Source organism: Lagenorhynchus albirostris, chromosome 11 (genome assembly GCF_949774975.1).
Source record: "Lagenorhynchus albirostris chromosome 11, mLagAlb1.1, whole genome shotgun sequence".
Classification (NCBI taxonomy): domain Eukaryota; kingdom Metazoa; phylum Chordata; class Mammalia; order Artiodactyla; family Delphinidae; genus Lagenorhynchus; species Lagenorhynchus albirostris.
In genome coordinates this window covers 14,203,501-14,218,704 of record NC_083105.1, presented here as the reverse complement: position 1 = coordinate 14,218,704, position 15,204 = coordinate 14,203,501, and the positions used below count along the sequence as shown (strand labels likewise).

Here is a 15,204-nt window from a genome sequence, read left to right as displayed (position 1 = left end):
AAAGGCACAGGAGAGTCGAGCACCTGGCGGGTTTGGATAGGTGACAACCAGAGCCTAGGTGTGCGAAGGAAGGATGTCTTCCTGTGGCCCAGACACACCCTCTGAGTATCTGGACCACGACTCCCACCTTTATCCCTTCTCCTGGCCACCCAGGCAAACACTGTGACGCTTCAGGCTCTGGAACTTAACACGCCATGGAAAGTCACTGGAGGCTGGCCTCGGGCAGCCTGTTGTAGGGCTCTGGACGCCTCCACCCTGGGCTCTGCTGCCCACTGTGTGATTAAAGAGCTGGTGACATGTGGCTCGCACGTGAGAACAATAACGCATTCTGGGGTTTCTCTGGGATACAGCTGTTTCCACAGAGCCATCTGTTCCCTGGTAGCTTCTGTTAACATGTGTCTTATTTTTAACGTCTCACGGAGCCACCGTGAGGCCGTTGTCTTTTCTTCTTAGTGAGCTTAGCATCAGGGGATGTGACCCCACAGGTGGCCCATCACCCTTGTAGCACGAGGGGGTTGAACGTGGAAGCCCTCATTTCAGAGGTGAGGCAGGGGGCTGAGAGCAGCTGGATGGGAAGGCATCCAGGACGAGCTTTCTGGCCAATACTCGTAAGGAGACCGCCTGTGGCCTGTAGCCCTTCGCATACCTTAAGCCCTTCAACGCACATACCAGCCTGGGCTGGGTTTGTTTACTGACCATTTTACAGGTGGGAAAACTGAGGCTCAGGAAAGGCAAGAGTTATACTTGAAGGCATAGATCTAGTCCCGGGGCCTGGTTTTCTGATTTTAAGTACAGGGCTCTTTCCAGAGTACCACAAATACTTCAAGACAAAGACTTGTAATATGTTCATTGGTTCTACAAAATTTATCGAGCACATACCAGGCAGTCTTTCATAGGCATAAAGATATACTGATGAATGAAACAGACAGACATCCCTGCAGTCCCAGAGCTTACACTCTAGTTGGAGAGACAGAACCAACAAAATAAATAAGTCCAGAATATAATACATCGATGGGTGATAAGTGCTATGGAGAAAAATAAAGGCACGAGCTCTGGGAGATGGGGGTGCTGGGACTGGGGTTAAGTATTACAACTTTAGATCATGGAGTGTTTTCAGCAGTTGTAAAAAGACTACTCAGCAAGACTGATACCAGTTCCAGAGCTGCCACCAACCTGTCCTCTGATTTCACATTGCTGAGCCTCCGTTGTCTCCTCTAAAAAATAAAGATAATAATAACTACCTTGCAGGGTTCGTAAAAGAATACTGTTCGTAAGAACAGTGATATAAAGTAAAAGCAGCTAGGAGAGTCGCTGAATGACTTGTAGCTCCTCTTATGTTAATTTTAAATAGGGATCTACATCCACTTGAGGAGCATGGCCTCGGTCAGTCTATGACTTCAAAGTTAGGGCGACCCTGTTTCCAATCATGGCCCCATCATGTAGGAGTTGCTTGATTTTGAGCACGTAACTCATCTCTTCTGAGCTTTGGTTTCCTTCATCTGTGAAAAGTGACTCGTAACGTCTCCTTCCCTTGACTGTGGTGAAGATTAAAGTTGCATTTCCCTTTTGCTTTCCCTGCAGGAAATCTCCAATTGTCAAAGGCTAGAAGAAGCAGAGAAAGGTCTTGGAGCAGCACAGAGAGCTCTCCTCATGCAGGAGAGAACAGAATGATGAAGGCCTAGTGCACGGATGCCCGCATCTCCCGTGTTATTGCTTGGGGATTGTTACTGGTTCTCTGGAGTACTGTCTTGGTGAGGATACTGGGGTTGGGGCTGAGCCCAGATGGACAACTGGGGTCATCAATGAGTGATGTCTGCTGTGGGCATCGGATAAGGGAACTCCAAGTCTGCAGACACTTGTCTATTAACTTATAATTACATATAAATGTGAAAACTCATTGGTATCCAGTCTTTTTGCTTTTTTTCCACTTTTTAGGTGTTTGCTATGTTTCATAATTTAACTTCTAACATGACAGTGGGTAATTCTTTTACCACTGGACTTTCTGACTTCAATACCACTGGTTTTCCTTTTTTTGGCTGCCATGGGAAGGATGAACAGGGGGTTGAGCCCAGAAAGGGTTGTTCTGAAGCTGATGAAGTGAAAGTGACAGCTGTCAGAAAGGCATCTGCAGGATAAGCAGCAAACAGTCTGAGGCCATTTCCTGCCAGGATAAACAGCATCTTCCCTCCTCTGGCCAATTCCCGCCCCCTCAGCCTACTCAGTGCAACCTTAGTCACTGAAAATTGTAAATTGAGTTTGGTCTACTTTGGTTACTAAGGAAGGGCATGTACTTGAGTAAGATTCCCATCCAAATAGGAAAACATCTATCATAACATATATTTTAATGGTTTTGCATTTAGAAAGGTGAGTTTCTCTTATCTGGAACACGCCCTGAGGTGGAGCAATGCACTCTTGATGATAAAGCAGGCTTCTATAATACAATGCTTGGGGAGAGTTACATGTTTCCGGATAACACGCTGTACGGAAGCTACGCTATCTGCCCAGCTGTTGGGGACCACAGAGGGTGTCCTTATTTTTTCCTGCACCCAAGGACAGGACTCAGATTCATGGATTCTTTCCAGAAGGGGGGATTTTCAACTCAACATGAGGAAAAGGGGGTTAGCATCTGGAGCTTTCTAACAGCGAACTAAGCTGCTGGAGGTGGTGAGCTCCCTGTCCTTAGGAAGATTCCAGCGGAAACCAGATGTAAGCCTGTTAGAGACACTGTAGAAGGATTTTTGCACGGATTAGGGGGTAGAGAATATCCACGATTATCCAGCCGTGTTCTGTGGAGTCCCAGAGTTTCTGGGCTACGCTTGAGCAGCTGGGTTGCTGAGGAAAGGGGAGAGAAATGCTAATATATAGAATCTAGCTTCCACTGCGACTTCAATCAAAGTACAGTAACTAATGCCAAGTGAATGCTTCTTGCATTACACAGACTAACTTATTGGTTCCAGGGAGAGATGGCCAGACAAACTGTGGGACAGGAGTGGCAATGTCCCATCAGCTACTGTCATTCTACGCCGCCGCTGGAGCCCGAGCTCTTCCAAACAAAACCATCTTGTTTTGGAGCAAGCACCCCAGACAAAGGCTGGGAAATGGGGTTTTCTGCTTCCTAAAGGGTTGAATCCCCCAACCTCCTGAATTCATGCTCCTTCCCTCCCTCTTTTCCTTTTTCTTTTCTCTCTCCCTCTCTCTTTCCGGCACCAAGACCAACCAAATGGCCTCTTCCTCCCACCCAGAGTCTCCTGCTGGAGAAGAAATCTACCTGGGATTGTCTGATCCAGAGCAAATGTGACAGCCCCTTCCATGCTTCATACACAGATTTCTAAGTGACTCTGTAGGTTCATCTCTCTGCCAGGCCTTCCTAGAAAAAAAATCTTAAAATCCCAGAACCATTCGTGGAACGACAGACTATGATCAGACAGGTTGGGCACTGTGGTTTGTGATAAACCCCCTCCTCAATGAACGTTGTGTTCTGGGTGTCCTATTTTTGGTGATTTAACATACATTATCCATGAGACACTATGACAAAGGCATCCCTGTCCCCAGTTATTTATCAGATGGTGAACCCAAGGCTCAGAGCATCCACGTGACCTCTCTGAGGCCCTATGTCCATTAAATGAGCGATCTGGGATGACCAGAGAGCTCACACCCTTATCATCATCATCACCTCCGTGAAGACATAATAATACAAAAATGCACTTGTGCAGCCCTCCACGTGCTCACGTTGGCTTCACTGGAAGCCGAGTATGCCATGCTCGTGTTCACCTCTGGTCTCCACTGCCTGTGCCGCTCCCGCCACTCTCCATGTCTTCTCACTCCTCCTTATTCATCCTTCGAATTTCACCTTCTCCAGGAAGTCTTCCCTGACATACCAGCTCTCCCCTTCCTGTGTGCTCTCAAAGCATCACACTGTCCCGGCACTTATCACACTGGATGACAGCCCCGTGCCTGCCTGCATCCCTCACTAGACAAGCACTGTGAGAGTCAGGCTTCGATCTGCACTCGCTCCCCCCCAGGATCTCTAGCCCTGCGGCTGGTGACCATTTCGATGACTTATCTGCTGAATGGATGAACGCGTCTTGAGACTTAGACCCTGCCACCAGATCCCTTTCCCATCTGGGATCTGCAGTCCGATGGAGAGGTCCCTGACTTGCAGTCTTTGAGACGACCACTAACTGTGCGCTTGTCATAGTTCCAGCGACTTCTTCCCCAAAGCTGGGAGCATTCCGCTTTGGGCCAGATACGAGGTCTTACCCTTTCCCGCTGGCTCTGTTTGCAGATAACACTCAGCATGCTGCAAAGGATCAGGGGTAGAACTCCCCACGGAGACACGATTCCTGGCTGCGGTGTTACAGACTCTCTGCCTGCTCCAGTCCCTGCCGCTGCGGGCCTGCCCGGCCAGAGGCATCTGACTGAAGCAGAGCACAGGGACCTGCCGTCTTGGTTTATGGTTGCCAGCTGCGCTTGCTCCCCTGTTCTCAGCGCCCACAAAACAACCCATCTGTCCTCTCCATCCCCGCGGCCGCCGCCCCTGGTCAGAGCCCCATCACCATCTTTTGGCCTGGGATGCGGCAATGGCCTCTAAGTGGTCTCCCTGCCTCCAGTCTCACCCCTTCGGTTCTATTCTCTACATGGAGTGATTTTTCTCAAATGTAAATGTGACCACGATTAAAGCCCTTTGGTGACTCCTCACTACTGACAGGATTAAGTCTAAACTCCTAAGCACAGCCCAGGCCCTTCGGTCAGCTTCATTCTCTGCCCCTCTCCTGACATGCCTCTGCTCCAGTACAGAAACTACCAGCACGTTCTCTCCGAACTCTCTACTTCTTCAACGGCTCTTCCTTTGTGTCTGGTCCTTCATTCTTCCCTCTTATTTGTTCAGTTCAGTCCATAAACATTTATTAAGTGCTTGTTATGTGCCTGCTTCCATTCTAGGGGAGGGCACCCCAGAGGTGAATGGTACAGGCAGAGTCTCTTATATCTGGGGAAAAAACTAGGAAAAAAATGACATGAATCAAATAATTGTGGAGAGTAGGTACGCACTGAGGAAAAGAAAATATGGGACATCACAGAGAGTGACATTAAGGGTTACCCGAGGCTGGGGGGTGGTCTGGGTGTCCCAGGACTTGGGAAGCAAGTACAAAGGCCTTCCCAAGGAGGGTGGGGGGAGCCTGGGGTGCAGGAGGAGCAGAAAGGTAGTGGATGTGGGCTCAGCATCAAGGGGAGTGTTTGGGGGGACAGCTGAGGTGAGCCTCAAAGAAGGCTGCTCTCTCCTTCATGGTCCTCCCTGCACCCGGGCAGACTGTTCTCTTGCCACCCCTGACACTGGTCCATGGCAAGCACCTTCTATAGGGCACATGGGCCAGCCTCCGATTTCAACCACAGTGCCCTGCGTAGCGCCTGGCTGGTGGCCGGCTCTCACACGTGCGTGTTAAACAAGTAAATGCAGTCACAGATTCCGAGAGGGACAACCAAAGACTTCTCCCCTCTGATGACCCACCAGGGGAAGCTGGTGTAGGAAGAGCCGGTGAGTCATTTTTAAAGGGAGCTCCACTTTGTAAGGCATTGAGCAGTGCACCACGGGAATCACCCATACGGAGATTAACTGATGGTGTCAATCTGCAAGGCTTTTTATTTGAGCCTCTTCCGTGGAGGAAAAAAAAAAGGAGCAGGAGAAGAGTCTATATTTAATGTTTGCGGAAAGAGTGCAGAATGGGCACTCAAATATTGATGATGACAACAAATACTGATGTGAGTAAAGAGAAGGGAAGGAAAACCCAGAACACAGTGTTTGTCGAGACCCCTAAGGGCTTCCCAGAATCTGAGACAGAGGTCAAGTGCTTAATGGTTTTCCTTCCTCTCTTGCCAGTGGTAAAGAAGGGTAGACGCTGAGGAAGGTATGGAGGGTGACATGGAGAAGGGCTGGAGCTAGAGGCAGCGCCACTGTGACCTGGGGGCCAAGTGACAGAGAGCAGGGGTGGCCGTGTGACCAGTCATCCTGATACAGGGCCAGGTGAGTGTAAGCCCGCAAGAGCTTCCACACGCGCCCTCCCCTGCCATCGGAGCCTAAAGGAATTCTCCTGACATCCAAGATAAGAATACAAAAAAGAATAGCAACAAAACAAAATTCGGACTCTTTAACCCACTTCCAGCCTCCTTCCAGCCTGCCTCCTGGCTACCTGCTGCTCTGCATCTCCTGTTCTCCTCCTTCCCCAGCAGTCCCGGGCACACAAGTCATCCTTCAGTTCCTCACATCAAACCTGCCCTACCTCAGGACTTTTGCACCAGCAACTTCCTCCACCCGGTACAGTTGGCACACAAAAAATGACACATGATGAAAACATGAGTTTGGATATATGTATATACTCAGGTTACTATCACCACATTCAAGGTAATAAACATAACCATTGCCTCCAAAAGTGTCTTGGTTTTTTTCTTTGTGTGTGTGTGGTAAGAACACTTAACATGAGATCTACACTCTTAAATAAATTTTAAGTGCACAATACCCCGTGAACTATAGGCACTAGGTTGTAGAGTGGATCTCTGGAACTTACTTATAACTGTACCTTTATAACCACCGAACATAGCTCCCCATAATGCCCTCTCTCCATCCCCTGGTAGCCAGCATTCTGTTGTCAGCATCTATACGTGGGACTATTTTCGATGCCTCGTATATTTGGACTCATGCCTATATTTGTCCTTCTGTGACTGACTTATTTCACGTAGCACAATGTCTTCCAGGTCCATCAATCTTGTCACAAATGGTACGATTTCCTTCTTTTTTAAGGTGGAATAATATTCATACACACACACACACACACACACACACACATATATATTTATTATGTATATTTACTACATTATCTATATCCATTCACCTGTCGATGGACACTTAGGCTGTTTCCATAGCTTGGCTATTAAGAATACTGCTGCAGTGAACATGGAAACGCAGATATTGCTTTGTGATCCTGATTTCAATTCTTTAGGACCCAGAATACCCAGAAGTGGAATCACTGGATCACACGACAGTTCTACTGTTAATTTTTTGAGGCCCCTCCATACTGTTTTCCATAGCAGCTGTACCATTTTACATTCCACCAACAGTGTACAAGGTTCCAATTTCTCCACATCCTTGCCAACTCTTATTAGCTTTTTTTTTTGATAGGAGCCACCCTAACCAGCATAGGAAGATATCTCATTGTGGCTTTGATCTGTATTTCCCTGATCCCTTGCTCTTCCAAGGCTGTGTCTTTCTTGAATTTGGGTCTCAGATGAAATGTCACCTCCTCAAAGAAGTCCTCTCTGACTTCATATGTCACTATGTAGCACCTGTCAGTGGCTGGTAATTTTTCCTGATAGTTCGTCTAGGTATTAATTGTGTCTCCCCCACTAGAGCATCCATACCATGAGAGCAGGGACCACTGCCCTTATTTACCTATGAATCCTCAGTGCTCAGAATAAGAAGGCCTTCAGTAAATGTTGGCTGAATGAACCAATTACTTCTGTGTCTAATACTAAGGGTCAAGGAAAGGGCAGGGAGCAAATATTTATCAAGCATCTAACATGGCAGATGCTGAGTTAGGTGCGTTACATGCAGTTTCTCACTTAGTCTCAGAACAGCCCTATAACCGTTTTTTCTTATCTCTATTTGACAGCTGAGGAAACTGAAGCACAGAGAGGTTGAGTAACTTGCCTGAGGTCACAGAGGCGGAAATCGGAAGGGATTGAAGCCAAACCCAGGTCAGCCTGACCCCACATGCCCTACCTTTTCCACTACAGTGAGCTGCTGCCCCACATCCTGCTCCTCAGAACTTCAAATCAGTCTCAATTTTGTTCCTACATGCTGTGTGACCACGAGCAACCTGCTTAACCTCTCTGTGCCTAAATGTCTTCAACTCTAATTGGGGAAAAAAAGAGGGTTTCTATGAGCATCAAATGAGATACAACGTACGAAAAAAATTATAAACAGTGAAGAAACTGGACAATATAGTAGATGTCAGCTATGCCTGTGACCATTTGTGAAAATCTTTTGTGCCACCCCAGTCACTGACCCTGATTCCTGGGTCTCCTAGGTGGGTGTCACGTCCACAAAGACCTCAGAGTTTCCGGCTGTGGAGAGACCCTTTGTCTGTTGTTTCACTGGTGTTTTTGCTCACTGATTCCTCTGCTTGGCAGCTCCCTTCTGACTTCACCTAGTCTGGGCGAGCGTACCCCCTTCTGCATCCACAGGGACGAGCACAGAAGTGACCTGCTGATGTGCCTGTCCCCCTGGCCACGGCCCCGAGGTGGGGATGGTGCCTGGCTCCTCCTGGGCCTGCCCCGAGCCTGGCATGGGGGCTGGCGCCGGAGGTCCTTGACAGACCAGCAGAGAGGCCACTGCTGCCTGCGCGGCCGAGCCCTGGGACCACTCACGTTTTCACTGTTGACGTCAGCCTCGCTGGGGCAGCCGAACAGCTCCCGTCGCAGGAGATTCCCGTCGTACTCCAGGAAGGTCAGGTAGAGGTTGCGGAAAAACTCCACGTGCTTGTTCTTCACCCGCAGCTTCTTGGGGGAGTTCCAGTGAATGACCTGGCAGGTGACAAGGAGGCAGTCAGGCCGGGACGACCTGTGCTTGTGGGAGGCATGGCTGGGCACTGGTCTGAGTACTACCTGGGGGCCTGCCCATTCATTCATTCATTCATTCAAATGCATTCACTCATTCAACATTTGCGGTCCAGGGGTTAAGAGCTAGGGTGCTGAGGCCAGACTGCCTGGGGTCAAATCCTGGTTCTGCTCTAGGTAGTGATTTAATCTTAGGCAGATTACTTAATCTCTCTGTGCCTCAGTTTCTTCATCTGTGAAATGGAATAGTAACAGCTCCTGCCAAGGCCAGTCTCTGAGCTTTCATCTCTTGGCTCCAAACCTGCTTTGTGATGCTGAAGCCAGGACTCTGCCAACCCTGCTTCTGCTGTGTCTGCCTGTTCAGCACCGCCAACGGGGGCAGTGAGAGGGAGACAAGGTCTGGAGGGGAAGAAGGAACTTGCCCCTTCCTGTGTTCCTGTCCCTGCCCCTTTCTCCATGCCAGTGGCGGCGCTTCTCTCCTTCAGCAGCAGCTAAGCACACTTGGCAGTGTTTTTCAAAGCTCCGATGCAGCGTCATGGTCCTTTGTCCCCGCCCGGTACTGTTCCCTCTGGAGCTACCTGCTGACCCCAGAGTGTGGCTTCCGGCCCAGAGCTGTAATAACTCCTACCTTTTCCCTCTGTTCCTTCAGCTCCAGGGGTGGGAACTGTTTCCTGCAATTTTCTATTTTTGCTTTTACAGTTACCAAGTGACCACTTTACGTCTAGTTATCATTTTTAAAGATTAAATTCTCTGTTCAAATAACTGGTATGGTTTTTGCCTCCAGCCAGGACTGATGGATGCCCTGTCTCCCAGAGCTGCCGTGAAAAAGCAACTCATTAACACAAGTAAAGCACGTAAGCGGTAAGGACATGCGCTCAGTACATGCTGGCTCCAACTATTAAGTGCCTACAGTATATGGAGTTGGGAGACGGTCAGAGGCCCCTGCGGGCAGTGCCTGCCCCTGGCTTGCTCACAGTCTGCTGGGGAGCCATGTCCCCAAACGGGTAACAGGCGGCAATCGTGGAGGGAGGATCAAGAAGACATGGCAGCTCCAGAATGCTCCGAGAAGCATCTCTCAGAAGGAGGTACCTGTGCTGGGGCTCGAAGGCCCAGCAGGAGTTTCCAGGGGAGACAGGGCCTGGGTGGGGGGGAGGGGGGCAGATGTGGCTGCAGAGGTGACAGGGGAGATCCTGGCCCTGTGGGACCATGTTCTGAACTCAGACTGCATCACTGGAGATTTTTAAGGGAGGCAGGGAATTACTAACTCTGGGTTTTGGGAAGATTACTCTGATTGTAATGGAGAAGATGCGAGTGGCAGGGTGAGAGGGCCCAAAGCGGGACCGGGGACACTTCAGCTGTGAAGCCTGGGGGCATGGCTCACCCCCGGGGCTGGGGAGTCATTTCTGAGGGGAACCCTATGTTGCTCCACATTGTTTCACATCCACTGTCTTCCTTTAATCCTCACAATGACCCTAACAAGGAACGCAAATTTAAAGATGAAGAAACTGAGGACTCTCCCTGGCGGTCCAGTGGTTAAGACTATGTGCTTCCAACGCAGGAGGTGCGGGTTCGATCCCTGGTCAGGGAACAAAGATCCCACATGCCACAGGGCGTGGCCAAAAATAAATAAATAAATACGTACACACACAAATTTAAAAAAATCAAAAAATTAAAATACAAAGGATGAAGAAACCATGGAGATGTATCTTGCTCAGGGCCACAAAGCTGGTAAATGTTGGAGCTGGGATTCAAACATAAATCTGAAGAAATCTGATTCCAAAGTTCTTTACTCTGTGGAGAACGGGAGAAGCCACGTTCTAAAGACTTCTTTTTTCACGCTGCATCACATTACAGAAGAGACAACAGAGCTCTCCTCTTCCCCCACTGGCCCCCCATGGCCCTCACTCTCTCCTCCCATGGCGGGACCGACAGCCTATCTGACCATCTGAGCTGGGGAAACACTGCTTTGTAAGACCAAGCCCCTCTCTCAAGGTACAGCGAATAACAGGAAACCTATTTGGTCCAAACCACATCACGGCTCTCCCCTAATCAGCAAAGGTGTAACAAGAGAGCAAGAACCGGGGCTGTCAAAGCAGCCTAGGTCTGAATCCCAGCCATCCTCTTCACTAGCTGTGCGTGTCCTTGGGCATCTTGTTGCATTTCCTGGGGCCCCAATTTCCTCACGTGCAAGGAGGGGATCAGTAATCCCAACTTCACAAAGTGGTTATAAGAGGGTTACACAAATGCCTGGCATAGTGCCTGCATGTCACAGTGGCTCCATATATGTGGGTTCCCTTCCCCCTCAAAGATGGGACCAATCTGCACCACGAGTGCTCTGCCCTCCTTTCCCTCCCGCCAGCAGGAGGTCCACTGCAGCCGTGAGGAGGGAAGCAGGCATCTCGCACTCAGGAGAGGGCAGAAAGGGACAGCAGACCCTCCTTGGAACGAGGCCACTTGGCAGTGTTTGCATTTCAGGGAAGGATGAGTATACAATGTGCGATTCTCCTCCTGTGCACTCTGAAGGGTGTGAGAGGGAAGGAGAGGGAAGACTCCCTTGAGAATACACCCAACCCGGGCAGGAGAAGGTCCCGGGCCAGGCATTAAAATAATTGCATGAGAGCTGGTGACACTCATACCCAGTGGGGATCACGTCTTTGCTGTGAAAGATTCTGGTCCTTGCCAAGTGCTGAAGCCAGCAGGAAGGCTGATGGATGTGCGTCTGACTCAGGAAACCTGGGCTTCTTCAACAGGGAACAACTTTAACTAAGGGGAAATCACGGCTGGCCTATGAGTCCCCAGACAAACAAATCGTCACTTATCATTCACGAATCTACCAGGCACTTTGGAGACACTGTGTCATTAAATGCTCCAAATGAGCCCATTTGAATCCCACTGTACATTTTACAAAGATGGTACTTGACTTGCCTGTATTTCACAGCTGGTAAGCTGCAGAGCTGAGACACGAACCCAGCTCTGAACCTAAACCCCCAGGTTCCTGACTGCTATCGTGTTCCATGTCAATGGTTGAGCACTTTACAGGTGCGGAGAGGGAGGCCTGCAGAGGAGAGGTGGCTTGCCCAAGATCACGTGGTGAGTTTGGACCAAGCCCGGGCTGGGACGAGGATGCAGGTCTCCGGGTACTCCCCGCCCTCCCACTCCAGGTCACCTCTCATCCCATCGTGTCTCATCCTGTTCTGTGTCTGCCCAGGGATCTGGGTTCATCTACAGGTAAATACTGAGGTTATATAACAAGCGGCAAAGGTTAAAGGAAGGTAGGGGGAGAAGATGGTGGGTCGCTGGTAGGCCAAGGGGGTTTTAAAAAACCCTGTGAACCTAGCTGCCCTGTAATAGGTAAGCCCACTCAAAGTCTATTAATGTATATTCAGATTTACCTTTCCACCTAGGTTTTTAATCATCACAACAGAGAATACTCCATTCCCCTGTGCTAGGCTCCAGAGAAGTAAGTAATATCTATTGTTTACCTAATACCCATTATATGCTAGACATAGGTCAGGGCTGTTACTGTTGTTGTGTGTGTGTATGTGTATGTGTGGTTTCACATTCCATCCTCAAAACAACCTGGTAATGTTGTGTCTGTTATCATCCCTATTTTATAGACAATAATCCTGAGCGTCTCTCAGCTAGTAAGCAGCCAATCCTAACACAAAATCAGGCCTGTCTTACTCCCAAATCTTTTTCTTTCTGCCACATCATTCATTCATTCAATACTAGAATGAGCACCGACTCTCTGCCAGGCACTGATAGGGGCTGTGATTGCAGAGATGGACACAAAAGATCAAGATTCTCTTTCTGGAACCTACAACTGAGGGGAAGAGGCAGACATTACGTAACTGTCCATTTTCAATTACAAGTATGACTCGTGCTTTTAAAGAGATGGTAAAGAGAAGTTGTTGGTGATCGTTTCTGGGCTGGGCTACTTCAAGTATAGAGAAACCAAGGTCCAGAGGGAAAAAGTCACTAGCCCAGACTCACAGCAGAGGGAGAAGTGGTGCCCAGCTCTGTCTCCCAGGCCACCACTCCTCCCACTAAACCCACGCACCTGCCTCTGAAACTCCAACTCAGGATGAGTATTGCTGATAATTCTCATCAGCTCATGTCTGACTACTGAGAAATGTCATTTCCTGGTCCCTTGAGGGACAGAATCACCCATCATCGCTGGCTCAGGGCCAGCAAGCTGGTGGCGTAGATGACACACATTGACAAGCTTACACACACGAGACAAAGTGACACTGGGAATGGGCCCAAAATACGTTTTTGCAAGAAGCTGGTAAGTACACGTGAGTCTATGACGCTTGTGAAAACCGAGCATAACTGATTCCACTTGCTGGGACACATCAGCCCAGTAATCATTATTATTGTTAATATTAGCAGCTAACATATATTGGATGTTTGCTATGTGCCAAGCGCTGCTCTAGACATTTCATTCGTCACGGCTCATTTGTACTTTACTTAATACTACAGGTATATTCTCATTATCCCATCTTACAGGTAAGGAAAGTCCAGCCAATTGCTCCAGGTTACACAGCTAGAAAGTGGGAGAGTCAGGATTCAAACCCAAAGAGGTAGAGACATGAGGAATCTCTCTCTCTCTTATTTCTCCCATGTCTGTAATCATCAACTGACTGTTTACAGCAATGAACATGAGATTCTCAGAAGATTACAGGATCAGAAGTGAAACCTACTCTTCCCTCCCAAACATAGGCACGGCACCATCCCGGGGACACGAAGGCTGCTGGGGTGATTTAGGACTTCTCATATACATGGGCTGAACCTCCAGCTTGGGGGGAAGTAGAGAAGGAGGCATCCAGCTTGCATGGCAGGTGGGCTGCAGAAGCTACCAGGCATCAGGGGTCCCAGGAGTGTGATCTGATTGGATCTGAAATGTCTGTAAAGGCTGAGTATGTGTACAGACTTGCAGTCAGCCTGCAATGAGCCTGAGAAATTGATGAAAATTGATTACTGTCCAGGAAACTTAAACATCATCCGGGAAGAGAGCAAAAGTCAACGTGATTAAAGGAGAAACGAGGGACTATCACCTATCAAGGGCGCAGGAAAAAGCATTTCAAAGACAGAAACAAGACCTCAGTACAAGGACAAGGCTATGGAAGGAGTTTAGCCCATACTCCGGCTTCTCAAGTACTTGGAAACCACAGGGCTCATAAAAATAATTCTGATTTCTTGGCCAAAGTGCCAAGATATCAGAACCTGTGTGCAAATGCCACGTGAATAAGAACACGGGGCTTATGTGTTCCCAGTTACTGAGATAAGGGGTATTTGGAAAACGGGGCTCTGTCTCGAGACCTCCACTGACTTTCTTGGCTCATAGAATAACAACTATCCTCTTTAGACTGGCAGTGAAGCCTGCTGCAAACTGGTTCCCGCTTACAATTCCAACTCTAGCTCCAGGCTAAAAGAACTTCCTGGTATTTCTTGAACCTGTCTTCCATGACTCAGTGCTTTTGCATATGCCTTTTACCCCTCCTTAGAATATCTTGATTTCTTCTCTACCATATTCATGCCTGCTTGTCCTTCACAGCTGAGCTCAAATGCACCTCTTCTGTAACTCTTTCCCTGACCACTCATGCCAGAAGGTTGCCTCCTAGTAGTCTTTCTCTCCACTCTATTCTTCATTCCTAAAAGAACATTCATTTTGTTTGTAGTTGCAATGTCCCTAGCCCCTTTGAGTGGCTCATGATCCATTTCAGATCCAAGCACTCATGATGATTCTTCTCTCTGATTTCCCAGACTCCCTTGCAGCTAGGGGTGGCCATGTGACACAGGATTGCTCAAAAAGACACATGGCAAAGCATATATTTGATTTCTTAATCACAAGGTTCAGATAAGGTGCTGTCTTCCTCCCACCCCACTCACCTTCCTGTTGTGAACAGAGATGTGATGACTGGCACTCTGACAGCCATCCTGTGACTGTGAAGTCAACACACTGCTGATCTACAAACCAATTCTACAGCTGCTTACTCCAGGACTCTTAGGAAAGAAATTCAAACCCCCTATTTTATTTTAAGCCACTACAAATTGGGTTTTATGATTCTCACTGTAAGCATTCCTCATATAACACCTAAGGCAGTTGCTGGGCCCTTCCTCAGTAAGCCACAGGCTCTCGTACTGAACTCTATTAGAGAACTCATCGCATGCTCTGGTAATTATTTATTTACATTCCTGCACCTGGCAGCACTGGAATATGAATTTCCGGGCCAGCAGGGACCGTGACTTATTATTCTTCCTGAGTGCTATACTGCCTGGCAGGTAGTTAGTATTCAATAGCTGCCCTTTGGTTCAAGAATGGAAATCATGATGATGACATTCTCAATAATCCTCACATTCTGTCTGTCTATAGCAAATCAGTTATAAAAGCCCTATTCATGTGGGCTTTCAGATAGAGAAACATATTCCTCTTTTCTTCATCTAAGGGCCAAACAGCTTGTCATTTTCTTTTGAAGAAATTTAAGCTCCCTCTGTTCTTCCCTTGTCTGGTATTTCAGGGAGAAGGACAATGGTCTCAGAAGTCCCTTTCCTTGTCCTCTTCAGGATTATGATATATGCTACAAAAGGATAAGC

General features: G+C 48.4%; 1 protein-coding gene across 1 annotated transcript in view; it reads right to left on the bottom strand.

Annotated features, from left to right (window-relative positions):
- The window catches only part of LARGE1 (LARGE xylosyl- and glucuronyltransferase 1), a 589,914-nt gene that overhangs the window by 54,882 nt on the left and 519,828 nt on the right, over window positions 1-15,204 (bottom strand). Inside the window, 1 exon segment of the mRNA XM_060165047.1 lies at window positions 8,419-8,574. Coding sequence (XP_060021030.1) covers window positions 8,419-8,574 — 156 coding nt within the window.